This window comes from Corylus avellana, chromosome ca2, assembly GCF_901000735.1.
Source record: "Corylus avellana chromosome ca2, CavTom2PMs-1.0".
NCBI lineage: Eukaryota > Viridiplantae > Streptophyta > Magnoliopsida > Fagales > Betulaceae > Corylus > Corylus avellana.
Window position 1 is genome coordinate 7,927,480 of NC_081542.1, and position 22,402 is coordinate 7,949,881.

At 34.5% G+C, this 22,402-nt stretch overlaps 2 protein-coding genes and 1 pseudogene across 3 annotated transcripts; all 3 read left to right on the top strand.

Annotated features, from left to right (window-relative positions):
• The first annotated feature begins 5,725 nt into the window (after positions 1-5,725).
• Positions 5,726-8,624, top strand: LOC132172293 (uncharacterized protein At2g34160-like). The gene is made up of 5 exons (XM_059583766.1): positions 5,726-5,966; positions 6,520-6,568; positions 7,891-7,953; positions 8,048-8,112; positions 8,222-8,624. The coding sequence occupies exons 1-5, from the start codon at positions 5,862-5,864 to the stop codon at positions 8,324-8,326; spliced, it is 387 nt and encodes a 128-aa protein (XP_059439749.1). The 5' UTR covers positions 5,726-5,861; the 3' UTR covers positions 8,327-8,624.
• Positions 8,625-9,241: 617 nt separating this feature from the next.
• Positions 9,242-13,579, top strand: LOC132168988 (wall-associated receptor kinase-like 22; annotated as a pseudogene).
• LOC132172737 (flowering locus K homology domain) lies at positions 12,965-21,541 on the top strand. Of its 2 annotated transcripts, none has more exons than XM_059584293.1 (7): positions 12,965-13,096; positions 14,275-14,596; positions 17,410-17,662; positions 18,760-18,908; positions 18,999-19,271; positions 20,159-20,353; positions 21,127-21,541. In XM_059584293.1, the coding sequence occupies exons 2-7, from the start codon at positions 14,285-14,287 to the stop codon at positions 21,301-21,303; spliced, it is 1,359 nt and encodes a 452-aa protein (XP_059440276.1). In that variant the 5' UTR covers positions 12,965-13,096; positions 14,275-14,284; the 3' UTR covers positions 21,304-21,541. The 2 variants fall into 2 exon arrangements, with proteins under 2 accessions (XP_059440276.1, XP_059440277.1); XM_059584294.1 differs by lacking the exon at positions 12,965-13,096 and adding an exon at positions 15,709-15,889 and having other exon boundaries at positions 14,508-14,596.
• The last annotated feature ends 861 nt before the right edge of the window (positions 21,542-22,402 follow it).

Consider the following 22,402-nt stretch of genomic DNA (forward strand, 5'->3'; position numbering starts at 1 on the left):
AAAAATATATATATTTTAATTTTTTTTTAAAAAAAATTAAAAATTAATATATGTGCCACATGTCGACGTCTGATTGGTCCACGTGTCAGTCTTAACGGTCAACTAACGGATGGACTAATTTGGTCACTTATCAAAACCACAGGGACCTCCTATAATAAAAATGAAACCCCAGGGGGGAAAAAATAAAGTTACCAAACCCCAGGAGTATTTAACCCTATTTTTAATTAACTAAAAAAAATATTTACAAGTTAATTGAAAAAAAAAAAAAAAAAAAAACTCTCTTTTCTCCTATGGACAACTTTGTCAAGCAATGTATTTGTCACGAATTGAAATTTCCTGGCATAAATCAAATCGGCAATTAAAATGATTGACTTTGGAAAAAATATTGGTGGAGAATGGAGATGTTAGTCAAACCGCTTTTTGGAGCAATACATAAAATTATCCACACTTTTCCCATCGCTTGCTACTTGCATTTATTTATTTATGATATCTTTTTAGAGTGTTTTTGTATTAAAAAAAAGGTCATTTAATTTACCCATCGAAGAAGAAAAAAAAAAAAAAACTCCAAATTTGTTTGAAGCACTCCAACAAACGCACTTTGAACAAACGCACTTAACATGGTGAAGATTATATATTTTCCAAATGATTTCTCCTTAATTTTCCAACTTAAAAGTATATGGGCAGGATTATAGTTTGAAAAGAATCATACAAAGTTTTGATCGTGACTTAATGTGCCATTAGTCATTAGATAACGTTGACTAAGTCGGGGGTGAAATCAAACATTTAAGGTTGGCCGGACAAAATTTTAAAAAAAAGAAAAACTTCATTTATCACCCTTATTTTTTCATTATTTTTTGTAATCATATTCTTAAACTTTAAAAAGTCTCAACTTTGGATTATTATCGTTTAGAAGTTTGCAATGCCAACCCTTCTGCCAAAATTCAACGTTAAATCAAACGGTTTGATTTAAAGTTGAATTTGTACAGAATGATTGTTGTCATTGCAAACTGGTGAAACATAGTAACACTAAATTAACAATTTTTTAAAGTTTAAGGATTGATTATTGAAATTTGTTTATCTGTTTGTTTGTTTTTTGTTGTTGGAAGTAGGTGGAATAAAAGTTGGAACACCGAAATTTGACTAAAAAACTTGCCTGGTCAAGTCTTAATCACCGAAATTTGACCAAAAAACTCCTTAACCAATTATCTTCAATTTAGCTTTTGATGAAGGTCAAGAAGAGCGGTGGAGGTTGATTAATGACTAGATTATCACCCCCACAAATTTTTTTGGTTTATCTCTTAAGTAGAAGAGGATAAGGACAACCATTGCACTCCCTAGGAAGCTTCCTTCAATCCTTTTCCACTCATAATAACCACATAATATATATATATAGTGTGTTTGTTTATTTATTTAATGAAAAAAAAACAATATCTTGTGTTCCAAGAGAAAAACAAAAAGTGTTTGGATGAAAAACTAAGTATAAAAAAACATATTACAAGTACTAAAGTGCTTTTGAGAGTGGGAATCAAAGCATTCTCAACTCCACATTGTAAGAAAAGTGTCTTTTGAATTGTAGCCAAATAATGTTTCATTTATTTTCTATAATACAAAAATTTCTGCTTTATCTACACTAATCATATCTATAGGAGTAATTTTAAGAGGCATACTTCTGTTATATTTGTATTTTATTAAGAATGATGTGGCTATTAAAATCACCATTGAGCTTGTGATTGATTATTATTAAATTTTGATCAAATGGTGATTTTAATAACTACATCATTATTATCTCCAAGGAGTAGTTTAATTAGCTGTGAACTATGTCTCATAAAGCGGAAGTTACTAGTTCGAATCCTTCTCCTCCTTCTCTTGTGTGTATATGTCAAAAAAAAAAAAAATAGCCACATCATTATTAGTAGAACACAAGTAAACTTTTTAGAATTTAATACACTTTGCCCAAGTGATTAGTCTTTAATTAATGTTGAGAAAAAAAGATTTTGAAGCTTGGTATGGAAGCATGTGATGTGACCTAAGAGCCCATAATTACAAGAAGTGCCACAATTATTAATTCAGGTAAACCTAACATCAAAAAAACTCATTACAACACTTTTTCGGTTGAATACAATTATTACCGCAAGCTATGAAAGCTTTTCTCCAAACATTCTTCTTTTTCTTCTTCTTCCCTTTTTTTTTTTTTTTTTCCTTTTTTTTTTTTCTTTTTTTTTTTTTGGGATGCATATAATTATCCTGTATTCTTTTACTGTTGAGTTGCCAATCATGACTGGCCAGATTTGGGGTGAGCACTTTACTGCTTAATCTTTTTTTTTTTTTTAATAATAATCATGAAAATTGAAACGTATACGCTACTAGGTCTAATAAAAATAACAAATAAAATAAAAAGTTTATAATAAGAGAAATGATTATTTATATTCGGGTGTTCATCTCGTGTGCATTTTATCTGAGTTAACATGTTCCATACACTAAGGAAAAAAAAAAATGATGAATGGAGCATGCCACCTCAATAAAAACATACATGAAATGAACGTCAGAATGTAAAGAAGCATTTCTCTTTTAATAAACCATGTTAGGTTCTTCATCGGAGTGATAAAGATCTTGCAGTATGATTAGCCCTTTTTTTCTTTTTTTAATATATGAAAATAAAATTTTCTCATCTACCCCAAAATCACCCCTTTTTTTTATGTTCCAAAATAGGAATTTGGTTTATGTGATGTAGTTTTTTAAACGGTTTAGACTTTTGAAATTGCTACACTAAGAAAACGGTACCGTAGGGCAATATAGTAATTTGGCTAAAATAGAAGAAATTGCATATTTAGAGGCATATAGAAAATGCTCATTCATAAGAATTAATATTGCCCCATTAAGCAAAGTCGAAATAAATTTTCATAAGCAATGTCAACCTCACTTGCTGGCCTACATCTTTCGCACGTGTAATCAACCATGAAAATAATTACAACCATGTTACACAAAGAGGAAGCAAAGTTGAGGCAGACCCCTGTTTCTTAGATCCTACAGGTGATTGGATTTGTACCACACCACTAAGTTCCTAATGTCTCAATGTATTTTGAGTCCATGATTGAGACTTCACATACCCTTTGGCATAGGGACTCCACATTCATTGTTGCCCTCCTAAAAAGTTCACGTTTACTAGCGTTAAACTGAAACACTAATACACTTTTAAATATCTGTGTTTATGTTAAACGCCGATAATGATTGGAATTACACATAGCCTTTGGCATGAAAACGAGTCCACATTCATTATTAAAAATAATTGGTGTTTACTTGCGTTACGGAAATGCCAACATTCATTATTTGTGATTGAGACCACATCGCCATTGGCATGAAGACTAGTCCACATTCATTACTACAAAATTGGTGTTTACTTGCGTTAAACATAAACACCTATAAACTTTTAAATATCCACATTTAACTTAAACACCGATAATGATTGGAGCTAAACATAGCCTTTAACATGAAGATTAGTCCACATTCATTACTAAAAAAACGGTGTTTATTAGCGGAAACACCGATAAACTTTTAAATATTCACGTTTAAGTTAAACGCAAATAATGATTGGAACTACGTACACATAGCCTTTGGTATGAAGAATAGTCCACATTCATTACTAAAAAACCGGTGTTTACCAGTTTTCAATGAAACACCGATAATCTTTTAATCAAATAGCGGTGTTTAATTTAAACCCTGATAATGATTGAACTACACATAGCCTTTGGGATAGAGACTCCACACTCATTATTGTTATTTTCTTGACCATTGTTACTTGTCTTGAAACTAAAGTTATGCTTTCCTTCTATATTGTTATTGTTATTATTATTATTATTAATGTTATTTTGGACTCATGGGAGATGATCTCTACTTTTAAACCTAGAAAGTGAATTCTCAATCACTAAATTATAGGAGAGATGAAATGTATTCATCCAATTTTTCTTTTATTTGGTTCATGAGGTAAATGATAGAGATGAAATTCCCAAATAACGTATTCATGGAAAGACTGATGATTTTCTAGATATGTAATTTTTGTATACAGTAATGACTTGCGATTTACTATGAAATTAAATTTAAGATTTGTTTGCTTTTATTTTATATAAACGCACAAACACAGAGATTTTCTGTATTTATATAAGTTATTCTCACATACAAAAAAATCCTGGTTTCGCCCTTGAATTCAGCCAACATGCTAATTCCATCTCTAGGATTGTACAACAAATTATTGTTTTTAAATTTTTACTAAGATTAGAATTTAAAGATATAATTAAGGATAAACATCGTACACTATAATCTTTTATCATTTTCAAACCAAAGAAATACAAAAATAGTAGCAACCTTTCAATATATGGGAAACAAGTTGAACCCATGGGCTTTAAGAATAGGGCCGACAAGTCTCTTCTATTAACATATTTCTATCCTAGTGCAAAGCATTAAGAGTGACTCAATTTTACAAAGTTTTCGTATTGTTGATTCCTAGGCATATATTTATATATTCTCTAAAAGAGTAATGTTAGAAACTATTTTTTGGGAGAAACTTCACAAATTTTTTTGAACTTTACGTGTTTTAAAAGTATTCCTGAAGTTCAAAAACTCTCAATTAAGGGTATCAAACTTTTACCACCAAGGAGGTAGTTGAGTTGGTAAAGTAGCAAGGGATAAGGTTCAATTCCCCCCTCCTTTCTCCCTAGTGGTCACGAGTTCGAACCCGCTTGCAGTAGTAGTCCGCAAACCAAATGCTATTAAGAAGGAGTTTTGCCAACTTGCACTTTGGTGGGGTTGTGGTGATGGACTCGCCTACACAGACAGTAGCTATGGATCAAATCGAACATTCCATAGCGGGTGGGAACCCCAATGGTCACGCCTAAGGGGGGAAATTACACTGGTCACTTCTTCCCGCCTTTTCATCTAAAAAAAAAAGAAAGAAAAGGCATCAAACTTTTTATTACCTCATTCTGTTAGAATTTTTCGTTAAATTTTTTCAAAATTCTCAAAATACTCATATTTTTTTAATAGGAATAAAATTTGTAAAGATTCAGTTTTTTTTTTTTTATAAAAAAAATAATAACAATCTTTGCAATATTTTTGCAACATCTTTGCAATTTTATTTTTTTATTGTTTTTAAAAAAGGGGTATTTTGAAAAATTTGACAAAATTTTACGAAAAATCTTAATGGCAGTGAGTAATTGAAAGAAATTAAAAGTTCGATACCCTTAATTGAGAGTTTTTAAACTTTGAGGGGTAATGTCAAAATCAGAACTGATCTAAGGAGTCGTCGAGATTATCACATTAATATTATAAGATAATTATAAGATAAAAATACAGTAAATAGCATTATTCCTTTCTAAAAAAACATTAACAAATGGAGCATTGCAATTTTGATGGGGATTAAATTTCCAATATGCTTGTCATGAAACAGAAACAAAGAGAGAGTTGCTTACCATACATACTCAATGGACCATAGGCCCACCATGGCCCATATTCTTCCCAATATAGAAAGGGTACATCCGTCATTTCGTATAACCAAATAACTACCGCATTTAACCGTCTCTCTCTCCCTCTCTCTCTCTCGCTCTCCCCCTCTAACAGCCCAAGTCTTCCGGTACTTTGAATCCCAACCGCCAGCGGTGTTACTCACTCAACTTCCGCCACGTGTATCTTCCTACAGGGTCCACATCCCGCGCTCTCGCCCTATATATAAACGCTCAACCTGTTGTGGCCTCTCCTACTTTTTCGATCAAACAACTGCAAAATTTTCCCGCTCTGGGCGAACCAAGAAGAAAGCGAGAGAAAGTGCGAGAAAGTTGAGAGAAAATTACTTCCAGATACACAGAAGCACGATGGCGACAGTTGCACTTCCTGGACCCACTGAGCCCCAGAAGAAGAACAGAATTCAAGTTTCCAACACCAAGAAACCGCTCTTCTTCTATGTCAATCTCGCCAAGGTATAAATTAAATCCTCCTTTTTTACATGCAATATTGTTTATGTTTGGCTGCAAAGAAACTGTAGGATAATGAAGATGTGTGAAGCGATGCTAAATGTGCATAATGTAATTTAGGTTTTGAGTAAGTCTGAATTTTGTTGATTCTTTTAGCCGAATGCAGGAAATGTTTGGAACCAATCTTCTTTCCTTTAACTCTGTTATTAGTTGTTCTTCATTTATGTGACTTCTTGATTGCTTTCTGAATATGAAGGTTATTGCGTTGGATCCATGATTACAGATTAGAACCATGATTGAATCTATCTGGTTTAAGACCAAAACTTGCTAAAGCTTTGTTTGGTTACATAGAAAGAAAATACGGTGGAACCAAAAGAAAAATGCGTTTTATTTTAGGCTCCTCACTTTCTTTATTTAGGGCAAATTATTATTTAAACAAGAAAAACATAAATTTTTCCTTTTCATTTATTTCATAGCAACTAAACGATAATTTTCAAACATATTTTTTATTTTATGTTTGGATCTATGTTTGTCTAACTTATTTTTTATTTTGATGCAGAGGTACATACAGCAGCACAATGAGGTTGAGCTTTCTGCTTTGGGAATGGGTACATTTTCTGGAAACTGGCTCTCATATACTTACTAACCTTTTCATTTATTTGTATTACATTTCCCTTTGTTATCTACCCGCGCCCGTCCCGCCCCCCCCCCCTAAAAAACAAAGACATGGTACACATCATTCTTTCAACCATTTTTTAACTATCTCTTTTTGCAAATCTAATGGATTCACCATTAAATTTGTGGGGTCACGTAGGTTTCACAAAAATTTAATGGTAGATTCACTCATTTATTATACAGAGATGTTGAAAGATGGTCGAGAAAATGATTTTATCATTTCTCAAAAAAAAAAGAAAAAAAAAGAAAAAAAAAAGTCATTCTTCTTTTTTGGTTGCTGGGAAAATAGATGAAATGGATAGAAAACACCAAGTTCGATCAGTTGAGTGGTGTTTTTTCTGTATGAGGAAGAAATAATGAGATTAAAAATTCTGGTTTCTATAACGAATAGAATCTGATTCTATAGCCACAAAGCCTTTTGAGTGATTAATTGAATTAATCATAATGTTGGATCCGTGATGGGACTTTATCTGTGATGCTATCATATTGGCTCTGTGGAAAGTTACCATTAATGAGTTGGAGATTTCATGAATGATCAATTATTGCAACACCACTTTGTATGATGCCATAAGTAGTGTCACTACTCTTGAGTTTGATTTTTAGTTATTTACATGTAGCAAGTTTTCTTCTTTCTATTCCTCTTTATCCAAAAATCAAGTTGGCTGCGGTGGGTTCTAACTCTCCCTTGTTCTGAAGCTTCAGCTGTTTCTGTTTTATTAAATAGAAAGAAGACAAATACTTGCCCTTCAATTGTGCCGTGGCCATTAGGAATTCCACCTTCTAAAGAATCCCAGTTGGAGCAAAGAGGGAAATGCAAGAGAAGCTTTGTCGATAATTGGTCAGCAGTGAAGATTAGACTAGACAATATATATTAGGCTTTCAATATTGAATTTTTTTTTTTTTTTTCATACCTAGGTGGGATGACAAGTCATAGTTTCCCACAATAATACTAAAACCTAAGCGGCTAGTGTGGGCATTTAGTTGCACCTAAATTTATCGGATCCTTCAAATTTGACCTTCAAGACGTTTTCTTGTATTTTCTTTTTGACAGAGAAGCTGAGGATAGGGTAATGATGCAGAGCAACGTTTATAGTCTTTATTGCCTTTTCTCCTTTAAGTTGTATAATTTTTGCTCCAATTCAGTGCTTTTCTCACTATCTTGTTGCTCATACGTGATACGTCATTGTTGTATTTGTAAGAATATTTATATTATTTTCATCATACTTACTAAAATTGTTCACATACTTCATTACAGCAATCACTACAGTTGTCACCATTGCTGAAATTTTGAAGAACAATGGACTGGCTACTCAGAAGAGTAAGAACTGCCTCCTTCCAATGCTCTACTAATAATTGAATGTACATGATAGTAGTGATAGCATATTTGATGATTTTGGTATATAATGGAACAGAAGTTTTGACATCGACAGTTGGCATGAAAGATGAGACCAAAGGTCGTCTGGTTCAAAAGGCCAAGGTGGGCATCTTAATTCTTAATCCAGTTTGCTAAATTTGCTAAACAAAATTATTATTATTATTATTATTATTATTATTGGGTTTTTGACTTCTTTATCCTTGACTTATAGATTGAGATTGTGCTGGGGAAGTCTGAGAAATTTGACTCTCTGATGAGTGCTGCTACCACCACAACTACTGCACCAGAGGCAGCAGCCGTTGAGGACAAAGAATGACGACATAGAGCGATGTCAATTTTTGTTTGTTGCACTTTTGTCGTTCCCTTTCCTTTCTGTACTGTCTGCCTGAGTAGAGATAATGGGAGAGTAGGTGGTGTTAGCATGGAATTGTTAGAGAGTTTAGAGGCAGCTACTTGGATCAAGTTGAATTGCAGTTGTATGCTTCTGTTAGCTCTCATTCTTGCTTAGAGATCGAGTTGTACAAATTCTCTCTGTCAACGTACTCTTTTTTCTTTCCAGATTTGTATTTTGCCAGCCCAGTACTGCACATAAATAATGATTTGAATTGATCATTAGGGAGGAGAGAGATTCTGACCATTCTTTTAATAATATTCTTGACTTGTGAGAATTTTGGATTGAGGCATTCTACAAATTTAATAGATCTATCATTGGATTTGTGAACTCATGTGAATCTCATAAAAATGGAATAGTAGATTCACCCATTCACCCATTCACTATACAGAAATAATTACATGTGTTAACAACAACAAAAAAAAAAAAGATCCTTTGACACATGCAAACGGCTTGACATCAAGTAAATGGTATTTCAGATGATCGTTTTGGTCTCGTGTTCAATTGATGCAATATTTGTACAGTCATCGGGTATAGCAATTATAGCAGTTTATGTAAAGCAAGTTGTGGGGATGTTAGCATTCCATACCCTTTTGGAATAGGAGCTGACTGCTACGTTGATCACTGGTTTGCAGTAATTAGGTGCATGTCAAATTGTGATTATTCCAGTAGTAGTAGAGTGATAAAGGGTAGCTTTTGCAATGGCACCAACTCATGCTGCCAAATCTCGATTGCGTCATATCTCAACGCCTTCAACACAACCATAGATCCCATAAATATTAACGACCCTAGCTAGCATGATACAAGGATGCAAGTCAGCATTCGTGGTAGAAGAAGAAGATGTACGCTCCTGTGTTGTTGGAATGGGGGATTCCATTTGCATCATTCAACGCATCTCCAATAGCCAATAACGAAGAGACGATCAAACAAAACTGTCGTCGTTATAATGCTATTTCAATGAGTGCAACGGGGACGCAACTAATTTTACATGTTCTTGCAACAGCGGCTTTGAAAGAAATCCCTATCTTCCTAGTTAGCGGATGCAAAGGTAATTTAATTCGTCTTTGTAATTTTTCTTAGGGTCTGTTTGGGATTGCGTTTAGGGGCTTAAAAGTGCTTTTAACACTTAAAAAGTCCATTTGAAAAAAAAAAAGTACTCGTTTGATAAAAAAATTAAAAGCACTTTTAAGAGTCCAAAAAGTTTAAAAATAGCCAAAACACACTTTTGACCAAAAGTTTAAAAATGAAGTTTTTGCCTAAAAGCTCTTTTTCACTTAAAAGTTCTATTTCTCAAACGCAATTCTAAACAAGCTCTTAATTTTTTTTTAGCTTATGCCTTAAGATTATTTCAATATTTATCTTGTTTTACATATATGTCAGATATTAACGAAGGTTGTATGTTCAATCGATCCACGGTCCTGCTATGAAAACACTTATGGGTCTTACAAGTGTTACGACATCACCAAGTCTAGGGTTGGCCTACTCGCGAAACGTATGTTTACTCGGATCAAACTAGTGTTTACTTTGCTTGATTTTCTTTCAATTAAAATATGAGATTTGTTGAAGTAGTGGAGGTAGAGGACCAAGAATGAGGAATTGTTGAAGCCTATAGAGTAAGTGGAAACATTAATTACATGGTGAGGTGTTAGATTGATAAGAGAGGAAATGGGGTGAAGTAAAATAGCACGCGGGCAAATTTTTTTTTTTTTTTTTTTTTGCATTAAAATATTAAAAAAAAATATTTCCTGTACGGCGTACTTACTCTGAATAACGACTCGAGGAAATAAAATAGAGAGTATCCGGTTGACGGCAATTGTGTTTAAAACATCTAAGAGCACTAGTAACAAATGTCCTATGTCAGGGAAAATTTCAGAAAAACCACAAAATCTTACTTATATCATATTCCTTACATTTAGCAAACCCTCAATAATTGGTACAGTCGTTCTCAATGTGTATGCATTATTGCGAGTATTTGAGATAAAAGAGTTAATTTCAATGTTTTCTTCTTTGGATGTACGTTAAGTACTTGGCATCTTACGTGGCAACTTTTTAACCTTTGATTTCTCTAAAGAAATCCTAACTGTGAACCGGCTTGTATTCGGTTCACTTCATCCGGAGACGATTCTGGATCCGATAAGAGATGGGTGGTAGGTGAGCAGGCTTCATTTGGAGAAAGGAGAATAGCTTGTAGTATAGGCAGCTGCAATAGGCTTTAATTACCTTTTTCTTTTTTCTTTTTTTTTTTCTTTCTATTTATTCTTTTGTTGGGGTTTTGTAAATTATACAAACGGTATTACGCTAGTAACATTGACAACTTGATTTGGATAAGATATATTAATGCTTAATATGTGGGGAAAATGCCACTACTGTAGTTAATTTGCATAAAGTATTTTGTGTGTCTCCATGTAGCCCAACACCTGCTAAAGTTTCTCACTACCATTAAATTTTTTTGAGGGAGCAATTTTGGTAAAGGCTTATGGGGGTGGTCGAACATCTCCTTGGAATGGCCGACTACCGTAAAAATTTGAAGAGGTGGAACACCCAATCTCTTTAGCTGTTGGCTAAATAAATCATTTCATTTATTATTTTTTATTCAAAATAGATGATTTAACAAAATCATTATGTTCATTTAAAATAATGGTTACTATTTTTAAAAATGGAGGTAGGGGATTCTAATGCAAACCTTTAAACCTTTGTGCTCTTTTTGTTTAATCATTTTCCTCTATCAACAACCCACTATTACAATCTTTTTTTTTTTTTTTTTGGAATACTTCAATAGTCAAAATATATTAACATACTTTTTTGTCACAATATCGTTTATGAGACCAATTTATACCATTAAGAGAAGATGTCTCTTTATTTTAAGTCAACGTTCTCAGTCAAAACTATTGTTATAAGATTTTACTGCTATGAACAATCTTTTCTTAATTATTACGTAGTTTTAAGCAGGTCTTATAAGTTGCAGCCTTGGGCTATTGTTTCTACTTGTTGGTGAATGGTGGTACCTACAAAGCGATAAGGATGATTAAACAGAAAAATATGTTCTTCAAACGAGATGGTGGTTTAATGCTACAACAACAATTATCTTCACAAGAAGCAAGAAGCCAATGTTGAAAACACAAAATTGTTTAATTCAAAAGATTTGGAGAACGCCACTGATCATTTCAATGTGAATAGAATATTTGGCGGGGGAGGACAATGCACTGTTTACAAAGGCATGTTGGCAAATGGAAGAATCGTTATAATAAAAAAGTCAAAGGTAATTGATGAAGGAAAACTCAAAGAATTCATTAATGAAATTGTCATTCTTCCACAAATTAATCTCTGAAATGTGGTTAAGCTAATTGGTAGCTATTTGGAGATAGAAGTTCATCTACTAGTTTATGAATACGTTCCTAATAGAACTCTTTCCCAATATATCAATGGCCAAACTGAGGAGTTTCTATTAACATGGGATATGTGCTTACGAATTGCAACAAAAGTTGCAGGAGCTCTCTACTACTTACACTCAGCAGCTTCCTCACTCGTTTACCATCAAGATATTAAGTCTATGAATATACTCTTAGATGATAAGTACAGAGCTAAAGTAGCTGACTTTGGGACTTCAAGATCTATCGCTATCGATCAAACTCACTTAACCACATTAGTGTATGACACTTTTGGATACTTGAACCCTGAGTATTTTTAATCAAGGCAATTTACAGAAAAGAGTGATGTTTATAGTTTTGGTGTTGTCCTTGTTGAGCTGTTAACTGGTGAAAAAACAATCTCTTCAACAAGCACACAATAACCTAGAAGTCTAGCCACATATTTCATTCAATTGATGGAAGAGAACAATTTGTTTGATATTCTTGATAGTAGGGTTTTGAATGAAGGCAAGAAGGAAGAGATCGTTAGCGTCGCGAACCTTGCAAAAAGGTGCTTGAACTTAAACAGGAAGAAACGACCTACAATGAAAGAAGTTGCAATAGAATTGGAGGCAGTTAAAATGCTACAAAAAGCTTATAGCCTTGAGCAAAATTATGAAGAGATTGGATACATTCAAGCACAAATTTACGAGCCATTGGATGATGTTCCAACATTAACAATGCCAACCTCATCATTATTATTTTTCCTCTTGTGCGGACACGTAAAAAAAAAAAAAAAAAAAAAAAGACTTAAGAGTCCGTTTGGGATTACGATTTCAATAAGTGCAATTTTAAAAATTACGTTTTTGCGATTAGCAATCCCAAACGGACCCTAATTCTTTTTTTTTTTTTTTTGACATGTCCGCATAAGAGGAAAAATATTATGGGTAATTTATTAATGCTATTTTAAAAATTACCCACATGTTACTTTTAAAAATTTTACCCTATATTTTAAATAGCATTAATAAATATATGGAAGAATTTGAAACAAACCGGACAGTGTCAAGTGCCGACCCAATCCATCAACGACAAAATATTGAGGGATAATATCGTCAATTCAAACATTTCAGTAGGTCAACATGCAAATCACAATCTTGTAAAGGACCAAAAAAACAAATCCCAAAAAGATAGAATACGAATACACAATAACACGCCCCCAAATTCCAATCTCAATAAAATCTCCTCTCCTCTGCTCTGTGTCTTTTCTCTAAACCCACCCTTCGAAACCCTAAAACCCCAATTGCTTCTTCTCCCCGAGACCTATTTCCTTAAATCTCGAATTTCCCATGTAAGTATCAAAGAAAGTGTTTTATATAAATCTATAATTCTAGGGTTTCTGTAGTTTCTTTGGTTTCTCTATGAATGCCTTTGTTTTTGTTTTTTTTTTTTGGGTAATTGAATGCTTTGAGTCTGACCCTTTAATGGGTACTGTTTGTTTACTCGTTACATGGTTGTTTCTATTCCGCTAGGGTTAGCGTTTTGGAGTGAGTTTCTGTGGGTGAAGACCTTGCGAACTTGGGGATTTTGGGGTTACTTCTTTGGATTATTATTTTCGCTGACAATAATGTTATTTGTTTTCTTTTCATTTTCATTTTTTTCTTCACTGTTCTGCCAATCAAGTAGTAGTATGCATTTCTGTCGTCGGATAATACCCTTGTTTTATTCTTATTTATCTGTTATTCGTTTCTTTGCTTATTCCATCCGTATTGGTTAGCAGTTATCGCTCTTGAGTTCTTTCTTTAATGCCATACATTCTTTGGTGTTGAGGTGAACCAAAATAGAGAAAATAGAATCAGGGAGATCAGCCTTGGATATGACTTTATTTTAGCCTAAAGAAACTAGTCATATATGCTTGTAGTAGTAATATTTTGAAAAATACAGAATGTAGCTCAAGTAGCAGTTAGGCAAATAAGAGTCGGGATTTCTTTGTGTGTGTGCCTTAGAGATACACATCTTTCCTTAGACATTGCCTCTTATGAATTATGATTATGATGATTGGAAGCACAATAGTATATGCAACTAACAATTCCCTACACATGAATTTGTTGAAAGCTCTTTTCTGATTTAACGTTTCAGAAAAAGTAAAACGGTGGCTCTAATTTAAGGTCAGGGTTTGGCTTTAAGACCAACGGTTCACTTTAAAGGCCATCTGTATTTATACATTTGTACATTTCAATTTTTTAATGAATTTAGATGTGATAAATTTATGCTAAACTCATGTCCATATAAACTTTCAGCTCAATTTCACTTGTCATCAATGGTATATATTTGGGTAAAGTTATCATTATAGGATAAAGAATCATAAGATATCACCAGAAACTTTAGTGGTTGGATTTTAGTGTTAAACTTACCAGTTTTTAGTGCTTTTTTTTTTAACCAATTGGCTGAGTTTTGATACGATCATGATATTCTGTGCTCTTTGCTCTTGATGATATATTGATTGATCATATTGTTTTACTTCCCCAGCACAACACTTATGGCTGACGTTGAAGTTGATCAAGGTTTTGGTGAACCTGAAGTTGATCAAGTTCCTGATCAAGTGCCTGATCAGGTTCCTGAAAACTCAGAGCCTGAACAAAAGCAAGGGCATGATGAAGATTCTGTGGTTGGAGGTGGTGAAAAGAAGTGGCCTGGATGGCCTGGAGAGAGTGTTTTCCGGATGTTGGTTCCTGCACAAAAAGTTGGTAGTATAATTGGACGCAAAGGGGAGTTCATCAAAAAAATAGTTGAGGAGACAAGAGCTCGCATTAAAATTCTTGATGGTCCTCCAGGGACAGCAGAAAGAGCCGTGAGTTTGTTTCTAATTTCTTGTTTTGGTTCAGTTTATTCCTCATTGAAGGTTTATGAATAGGCTGGTAGGCAGAACTGGTTAATGCAAGCTGTTTAGCGGTTGCACCATCTTTATATATATTATTTTTGGGTAGATCAACTTGTTGCTACCATACCGAGTATTAATCTGTATTCTCCTCTTTTTTGGTAACTTTACTTTCTACTTGGAGCATATTTAGCAATTTCTGTGTATTATAACTTAGTTATGGATAAAGTTAGCTGCTTAAGTATGTGCTACAATTGAATTTTTTCAAATTTTCTTCAGATCTTGAGTTTCGCTGGCTATTAATGTTTGATTATTGTTTAAAAACTTCTAATGCTCATTTTGTGGTTTGACCTTGATGTATGTATGACACTGATAATGTCAGCCATATAATAATGACATTGTTGATTTGCTAGAGTTAACTTAGATGAGAGACACAGCTTTCTGATTTTTTGCTATGGTTTTCTCAATTGTGAAGATAACTAATCACATTGCCAGTTAAAAGCTATAACAAAGAGGTTACAGTTCTTCATTTTTAAACCAGTTCAGATCCGTATTTAGTGTACACTTATTTCATTAGGATATTTGGAAACAAGATGTGGTATTATGAGTTCGTTTATGATTCTGGATCTATAAGTGGGTTAATATTATAAACTAATACAATGGCATTCTCCATCCAATATTGGTGATTCTTTGTTATAATGAGAATTAGGATCCCCATTTTGTCTAAAGATTTTAGGAGTTCATTCATTCTCCATATATGCTAGTTGCCTAATTTTTAGGGTGAAATTCTTTATGGCCAATATAATTTATACATTCTATAAATGTAGTTGCTTCTTAACTATTGTTTCCAAATATAGAAAATTATCTAAACTATTAGAAAGAACCTAAGAAACATAACAAAGGACTTTTTTTTATAAGTAAGAAACATAACAAAAGATGGGAATGGATTGTGCAGTGTAATACAATTAACTTTTAAAATAAACTAACTAAAAAAAAAAAAGACATGAAGGAAGCATCAAGACAAGCAACCGATAAAATATAAATATAGTTACATCTATTGTAATAACAAAAATGAATCTGTGCAGGTTTCATTTCCAAATTTTAAGGCAACGACTCAATCATCAATAAGATCTCAAACTTGAAGAACCAAAGATCCAGATTGCAGGGATCAGCATTGTGTATTACAGAGTGCTGAAAAAGTTGATCTGGAAAAACCATATGCATCTTGTACGAACACATGTACCAAGAAGCTCTGCATTCTATCTGGTAACTTCAGAACCTGGATGATTGATGTCTTGCCACAGATTGTAAACACCATAAAAGAGACTTGTAATCCGCAATCACATGATGCAGAGATTACTGTAAATACTAAACTGCTTATAAATATCATATGAAAAATTAGCCAAAGAATAACTATATCAAATATAAATTCTTTCAGTACATTTTACTTGAATAAAATTCTAACTTTTATGTCCTCATAGTGCCGCAGTTTGTTAAAAGGCGCAATATTACAAACTAAAATTTAATGTGTAAATCATAAAAAGCCACTAGTTGGTTCTTAAAAGAAAGAAAAGAAAAAGAAAAAGAAAAAGAAAAAAACAGTGGTTGTGCCTAATGCTGCAACTTGTTACTTCATGATATGAAGATCTTGATTTGTTAGTTTATAAGCTGGTAAGTTCTAAGGTTATGCAATTGTTGAGTTTCAGTGTTCTTTGGATATTAGGGACTCTATCTGTAACTAATGCAACTAACATATTGAATTCCCTCAAAAAAAGAAAAGAAAAAAAAAATGTAGGCTGTCATAGGTTTGATGTTAACCATTTTTTTTTTTTTTTTTCATTTGCTTTTGAAAATGGGTTAAATAAACTTAAGCTCCCTAAACTACCGTCCACTTCAAGAAAGTCTCACTAATTGCCAGATGTGACACTTGGAAACATCAAACTACCATTTTACGGAAAAAAGGTAACTCTGTTAGCGTTGACCGTTAGAATGGATGGAAAACTTTCAAAAAAAACCTTACCTACCATTGATAAACCAAATTTACCCTTTATAATTATTAATCAGTAAAAAAAGACTAAATTAAACAAACAAAAAAAAAGAGAAAAAAAATGTCTAAGGTATCCGAACCACTTGAATGGAAAAAGAGCCACCCCCAGCTCCCATGGGATTGGCTCATGGCCCACTGGGCCACCCCCACACACTGTGGGGGTGGTTCGGCTACCCCTGTCTCCTTGATTTTTGGCCAGTTTAGAAAAACCCAATTTTTTGTTAAACTATTTTTGGAAGGCCCAATCCAAATAGGACTGCTTGCATCAGAATTACTACTATGACGTTGTCCAGAAATATCTGTTAAAATTTAGAATCTCCAATGCAATGGCAACAAACACAGTACGGTGAAGTTATGAAGTTGTGTTGGGCATATGTGGGGTGGATAGTTACTGTCTTGTTATTTTAACCTTTTTTTTTTTGGTAAATGATTGGGTTGTAAATGCCTCTTCCTTTCTATTTTTTTTATTGCATGTTCAATGTTTCTTTCTTATTAGTCTTTCGCTTTGTCCTTGATGTTTAAGGTGACCTTCTGTTTTTTACCTGAAAAATGTTAGAAGGGGTTTGCTTCAAAAAAGAAAAATGTTAAAAAGGTAGTTGTAGTGGTAATTTTGTTTTGTACGAGAAGAGTTTGTGTGACCCCTCCTATTCTTTCTGTATTTTAAGAAAAATGTTAAGGTGCTTGTGGATCTTAGTGCTTATGCCTATGGCTGATGTTGTTGTTTGTTGCTTTTGAATAGGTAATGATTTCTGCCAAGGAGGAGCCTGATTCCTCTCTTCCTCCAGCAATGGATGGCCTTCTGAGAGTCCACAAACGCATTGTTGATGGTTTGGACGGTGATTCTTCTCGTGCTCCACCAGGCGTGGGGGGCAAGGTTTCGACTCGGCTTTTAGTGGCAGCCTCTCAAGCTGGAAGTTTGATTGGAAAACAGGGAGGAACAGTTAAATCCATTCAAGAAGCGTCTAATTGTATCGTTAGAGTTCTTGGAGCAGGTTTATTAGATTTTATTTTCTATAAAACTTTTACTTCCTTCTGAGATATTCTCAACATATTGATCAACTTTCTTCTTGAGTTGCCTCACTTCTCTATTTGTTTGCTGTTGGTGCAATGATTTTTTGGATAAGTAATAAGGAGTTTTATTAAGGAGAAAAAGCCCTAAAAATACAAGAGGGAAGGCCAGAGCTTACCCAAACCAACATTGCTGTTGGTGGAATGTTATATCTTACTAATTGATCAATATGCATTTTGGTTCTGAGAAAATCATTAATAGGTTATGTGTGTAGATCTTATTTCAGAGATTGTTGTTCTTCTTTGTGGTGCACTGGAGGAGAAAGTTATAAATTTGCATTATAAAATTTGCTTCTCTGTTTGATTAAACAACAGAGACAGATTCTGATTTTCAGTGGCGCCATCTAACTCTTGGAGCACTGGTTTTACTTTTCTGTATTTGCTGAAGGAAAATTGGGAGCAGGTGTTTGTTATTTTGTGGACAAGTTATTGGGTTCAATACTCAAGTTGGAGTTGAATTTTATCCAAATGCAAGATACAAATGTTTGTTAAATAATAGAGATGTATGGTTCTCAAGGCAAAAACTTTTTTTCTTTCAATCTTTCCAAACAGAATCTGCAAAGAGTGAAGGAAGAAACTAAGAACAGCCTTACCACAACCTTAGTCTGCGCTGCCATTGTTGCTGCACTATGGTTGTGCTGCTGTCACCTGACCTCACTGCAATTGGCAATAATGCTGCTGCTGCCTTTGCCTTTTACTATCACTGTTCTGGTCCACTGCTGCTATTGTTCTCCTACTACTCCCCAATGACCTCTAATTGTCACCACTTACTATTCTTTATTTTAAATTTCTCCTTCTGAGGGCTATTACCAACAACCTTTAGAAATCCAAATATCTGAATTAAATTGACTGACCTTTACCATCACTTTTGGTCTTGCATTCTTTTTGGGGCAGCCTGAGTTGATCATTTTAAATGGATAAGTTCTTGTATAAATTTCTGTCTCTTAGTTTCTTCTCAGACTGTTTGGTACAGTAACTTATCCCTATATCTTATTGTCAATTTGTTGAATGATTTCTGCAGAAGACCTACCTGTTTTTGCTCTTCAAGATGATAGGGTTGTTGAAGTTGTTGGGGATCCAGCTGGTGTGCACAAAGCGGTGGAGCTAATTGCATCTCACCTCAGGAAGTTTTTAGTTGATCGGAGCATAATTCCAATATTTGAAATGAATGTAAGAATACAGTTTTCATCACCAAAGCGATAAATTGAAACCTGTTAAGTTTCTCAGAAATGGAAATGTTGACTTATGCTTTTTTGACAGATGCAAATGGGGAATCCTCAGATGGAGCACATGCCACAACACCAATCGTGGGGTCCACCTCAAGGTGTTCCTCCAAGTGGTGGCGGAGGTCCTGGTTATGGACCTAATCCTCAATATATGCCCCCTCCACGACAACTTGACAATTACTATCAACCTGCTGACTTGCCTCCTATGGATAAACAGCCTCATCATGGGATATCTGCCTATGGAAGAGAAGCTCCGATGGGATACCCACCGGCAAATGCCCAAACAGCACCGTCAATGGTTACCCAGGTTACTATTTGTTTCTTATCTTCTTTTTTCTTGACTTTTTGGGTGATTGATAAGAGACTTCTGAAAAGAAGTGGCTTGAGACTTTTTTGATCTCTTATAGTCAGTGGAATTACTGAACCTTTCAAAAATACAGTGATGGGGCATACTAACTGGTGGTTGCAAGAATTACACCAAAACTCTCTCTCTCTCTCTCTCTCTAAAAAAAAGCAATGGCATGTGGTATGTTGTAAACATCTATGTGCTTAATTTCTAGTCACCTATCTTTAAAAAATCTGTGCTTTTCTTGTCAATTCTTGTAAAATCTCTGTTGTTATAATGTTTCATTCTGTTTGTGATGGAAGCTTTGTGTACAAATGTTTAGTTATTCTCAGTCCTTGACATATCAATTTCTTGGGCTCATTCTGGGTAATTTGAGGCTTATTTTGAACTGGCTAATACAGTAATACTGTGATTTCTTTCCTAAAGCTTTTAAGAGCTGTAGTCTCCCAAGTTTGAAGGGGCACAAAATGCATCAAGGTGATGTACGTGAGATGAGACTTTTCTGTTTAAGCTCCGTTTACACCTTGGTTGAGGTTTAAAACCTGTGTGTCAATGGGGTTCTACTGCAATAAAACCTAGCTTGGTATGCACTTTATATTGAGAATGGGAGATTTGCAAAAAAAATGCATGCAAACGCATCAAGGAGATGTATGTGAGATGAGACTCTTCTGTCTTGAGCTCCGTTTACACCTTGGTTAGGGTTTAAAATCGGTGTCAACGGGGTTCTGCAATAAACCCTAGCCTTGGTATGCACTTTATATGGAGACATCTTGGGATATCCCAGGAAATCTAGATACCTAATCTTTTTTAATGTATCTGAATTTTGATTGATGGGCTTGTTTTTTCAGCTCACACAGCAAATGCAGATTCCACTATTATATGCTGATGCTGTTATTGGGACAGCTGGTGCGAGTATAAGTTACATTCGACGAGCTAGTGGGGCAACCGTAACTATACAAGAAACCAGGGGTGTTCCTGGGGAAATGACAGTTGAAATCAGTGGAACGGCTTCCCAAGTTCAAGCTGCTCAGCAGCTGATACAGGCAAGATTCCTTCCCTGGCTTTGAACTATTCCCATGCTTAGTTTGTCATAAATATATGCATGTAGAAATTTTATTACTGCCATTGTAATTAGGGGTGTAAAAAAGTAATTAGCTGACTTGAGGCAAGCTTTAGTCTGCTTGGGCTTGGCTTGATGGAGAAAATACAGCCTCAAGTTGGCCCAAGCTTGAGTTGAGCTTGGCTAGATGGAAACCCCTCGAGTTCATTAAAAACCTTTTCACCTGTTTAGATTAAATTTTAAAATATTGCAAATAATACATAAAGATGGAGGACCTTCAACCTGAACTTGAAATTGCACCACAAAACTCATTAAAAAAATAAAAGAAAATGAAGAGCTTTAGATTGAAAACCAGGAGAGCCAGAGAACCAAATAAAAAAGGAAGAAGATGATCATGACAACATCGATTCTCCTTTGTATGTAGACTAAAAATTACAAAAACCAGAGAAGCATGGTGCTGGTGATTCTCCTTTTGCATGTACTCTGGTCTAAAGACGCCTGTGTAGGGAGGGAGATTGTTGCTAGGGTGTTTTGGGAGTTAGAAGAAAGGGAGGGCTTGGACTTGAGCTTGTTTAATTAGCTTGAGGTGTAATTATTTTTCAAGTTTGGCTCATTTACTAAACCATCCGAGCCAAGCCATGCTTTGATTCAAGCCCTTGTGAGTGGCTCACCTCTTTTGCACCCATAATATTTGGCTCATTCTGGAGGCAATTGTTCCACATTGTTGAATAACATTCTGTTGTACTTTTGCTGCAGAATTTCATGGCTGAGGCTGGGGCACCAACACAGGTGCAATCGGGTGGGACTACAGACCCAGGTTATAATTCTTATGCAGCTCATGGTTCTGTTTATGCATCTCCGCCTTCCAACCCTGGAAATGCAGGCCACGCTGGAGGTTATGGCTCAGTCTATGGCTCAAACTATGGGTACTGAGCCAGCTGATTGGACAGTTGTTTTCGAGACTATGGATGTCATTATTGCAAATTTAGTGTACTCACCAAAACAATTTATTAGGTAAGTTGTAATATTGTACTCTCTTCACGCCAAATTTTCACCACATACATTAGATTTCATCATGTGCGTTAGGATTATTGTATGGTCAACCCTATTCAACATTGGCAAATTTTTAAAGCCTGAATTTCAGCAGCTGCCTGCTTGTGTTGATTTGTTACTGCTTGCTTCCATTTATGGTGGTGACATTAACAACATAGACTCCAATTCCTTGGCGGCTGGAGCCCTCCTTTCATTATTGGGATTCAATGCAATGATTACTACTAACAGGAACTACAATGGAGGGGATTCCCTTTGGTGTTCTAATATATTTTCATTAATAGCCAATGGGGGGCAAGTCAAATGACACACTGTCCACCCACCTTAAAAAACTGGAATTAGGCCTCTCTATTTTAAATGAATTGGATAATATCTAGTTAGTTATAATAGAAGAGTATTTTTAACCTCTCAAAAAGTGAAAAGACAAAAATAACTCTCCACTGTAACTAACTGGATATTATTCAGTTTATTTGAAATGGAGAGGGTCCTGTTTCAAAATATTGGGATGCATCAATTAACGTCTCCGGTTAATTCTATAATTTGGGTTGGCTTTTAATTCTATAATTTGGGTTGGCTCAAAAGACAAACGGAAAAGAGTTTCTGTAACTTCTCCTCGAATAGTCCAACTAATATCTGATAGATTTGTCCACCCAATTTTTTAATTTTTTGAAAAAAAAAAAAAAGATGAGAGAAACCAAGCTTTTCTTGGACGTTGCTTATGTCCGGCCATCGAAAAAGATCAAAGAGTCATATGCATCTTATAACAGTTAACTAATTAAAAGTAGAAATATGATGGGTTAATTCTATATGGCTAATGCAAGATAATACTGACCAAACTGCAGGCCTACACAATACTTGGTAGAAGCCATGTATGACATTCCAATTCTGGAACACGAAGTGCCGACGTAAATATCTTCTTAACCTTCTTATCTCTTCAAGTGTATAAAGTGAAATTTTATTCCATCAACAGTCAGAATACATT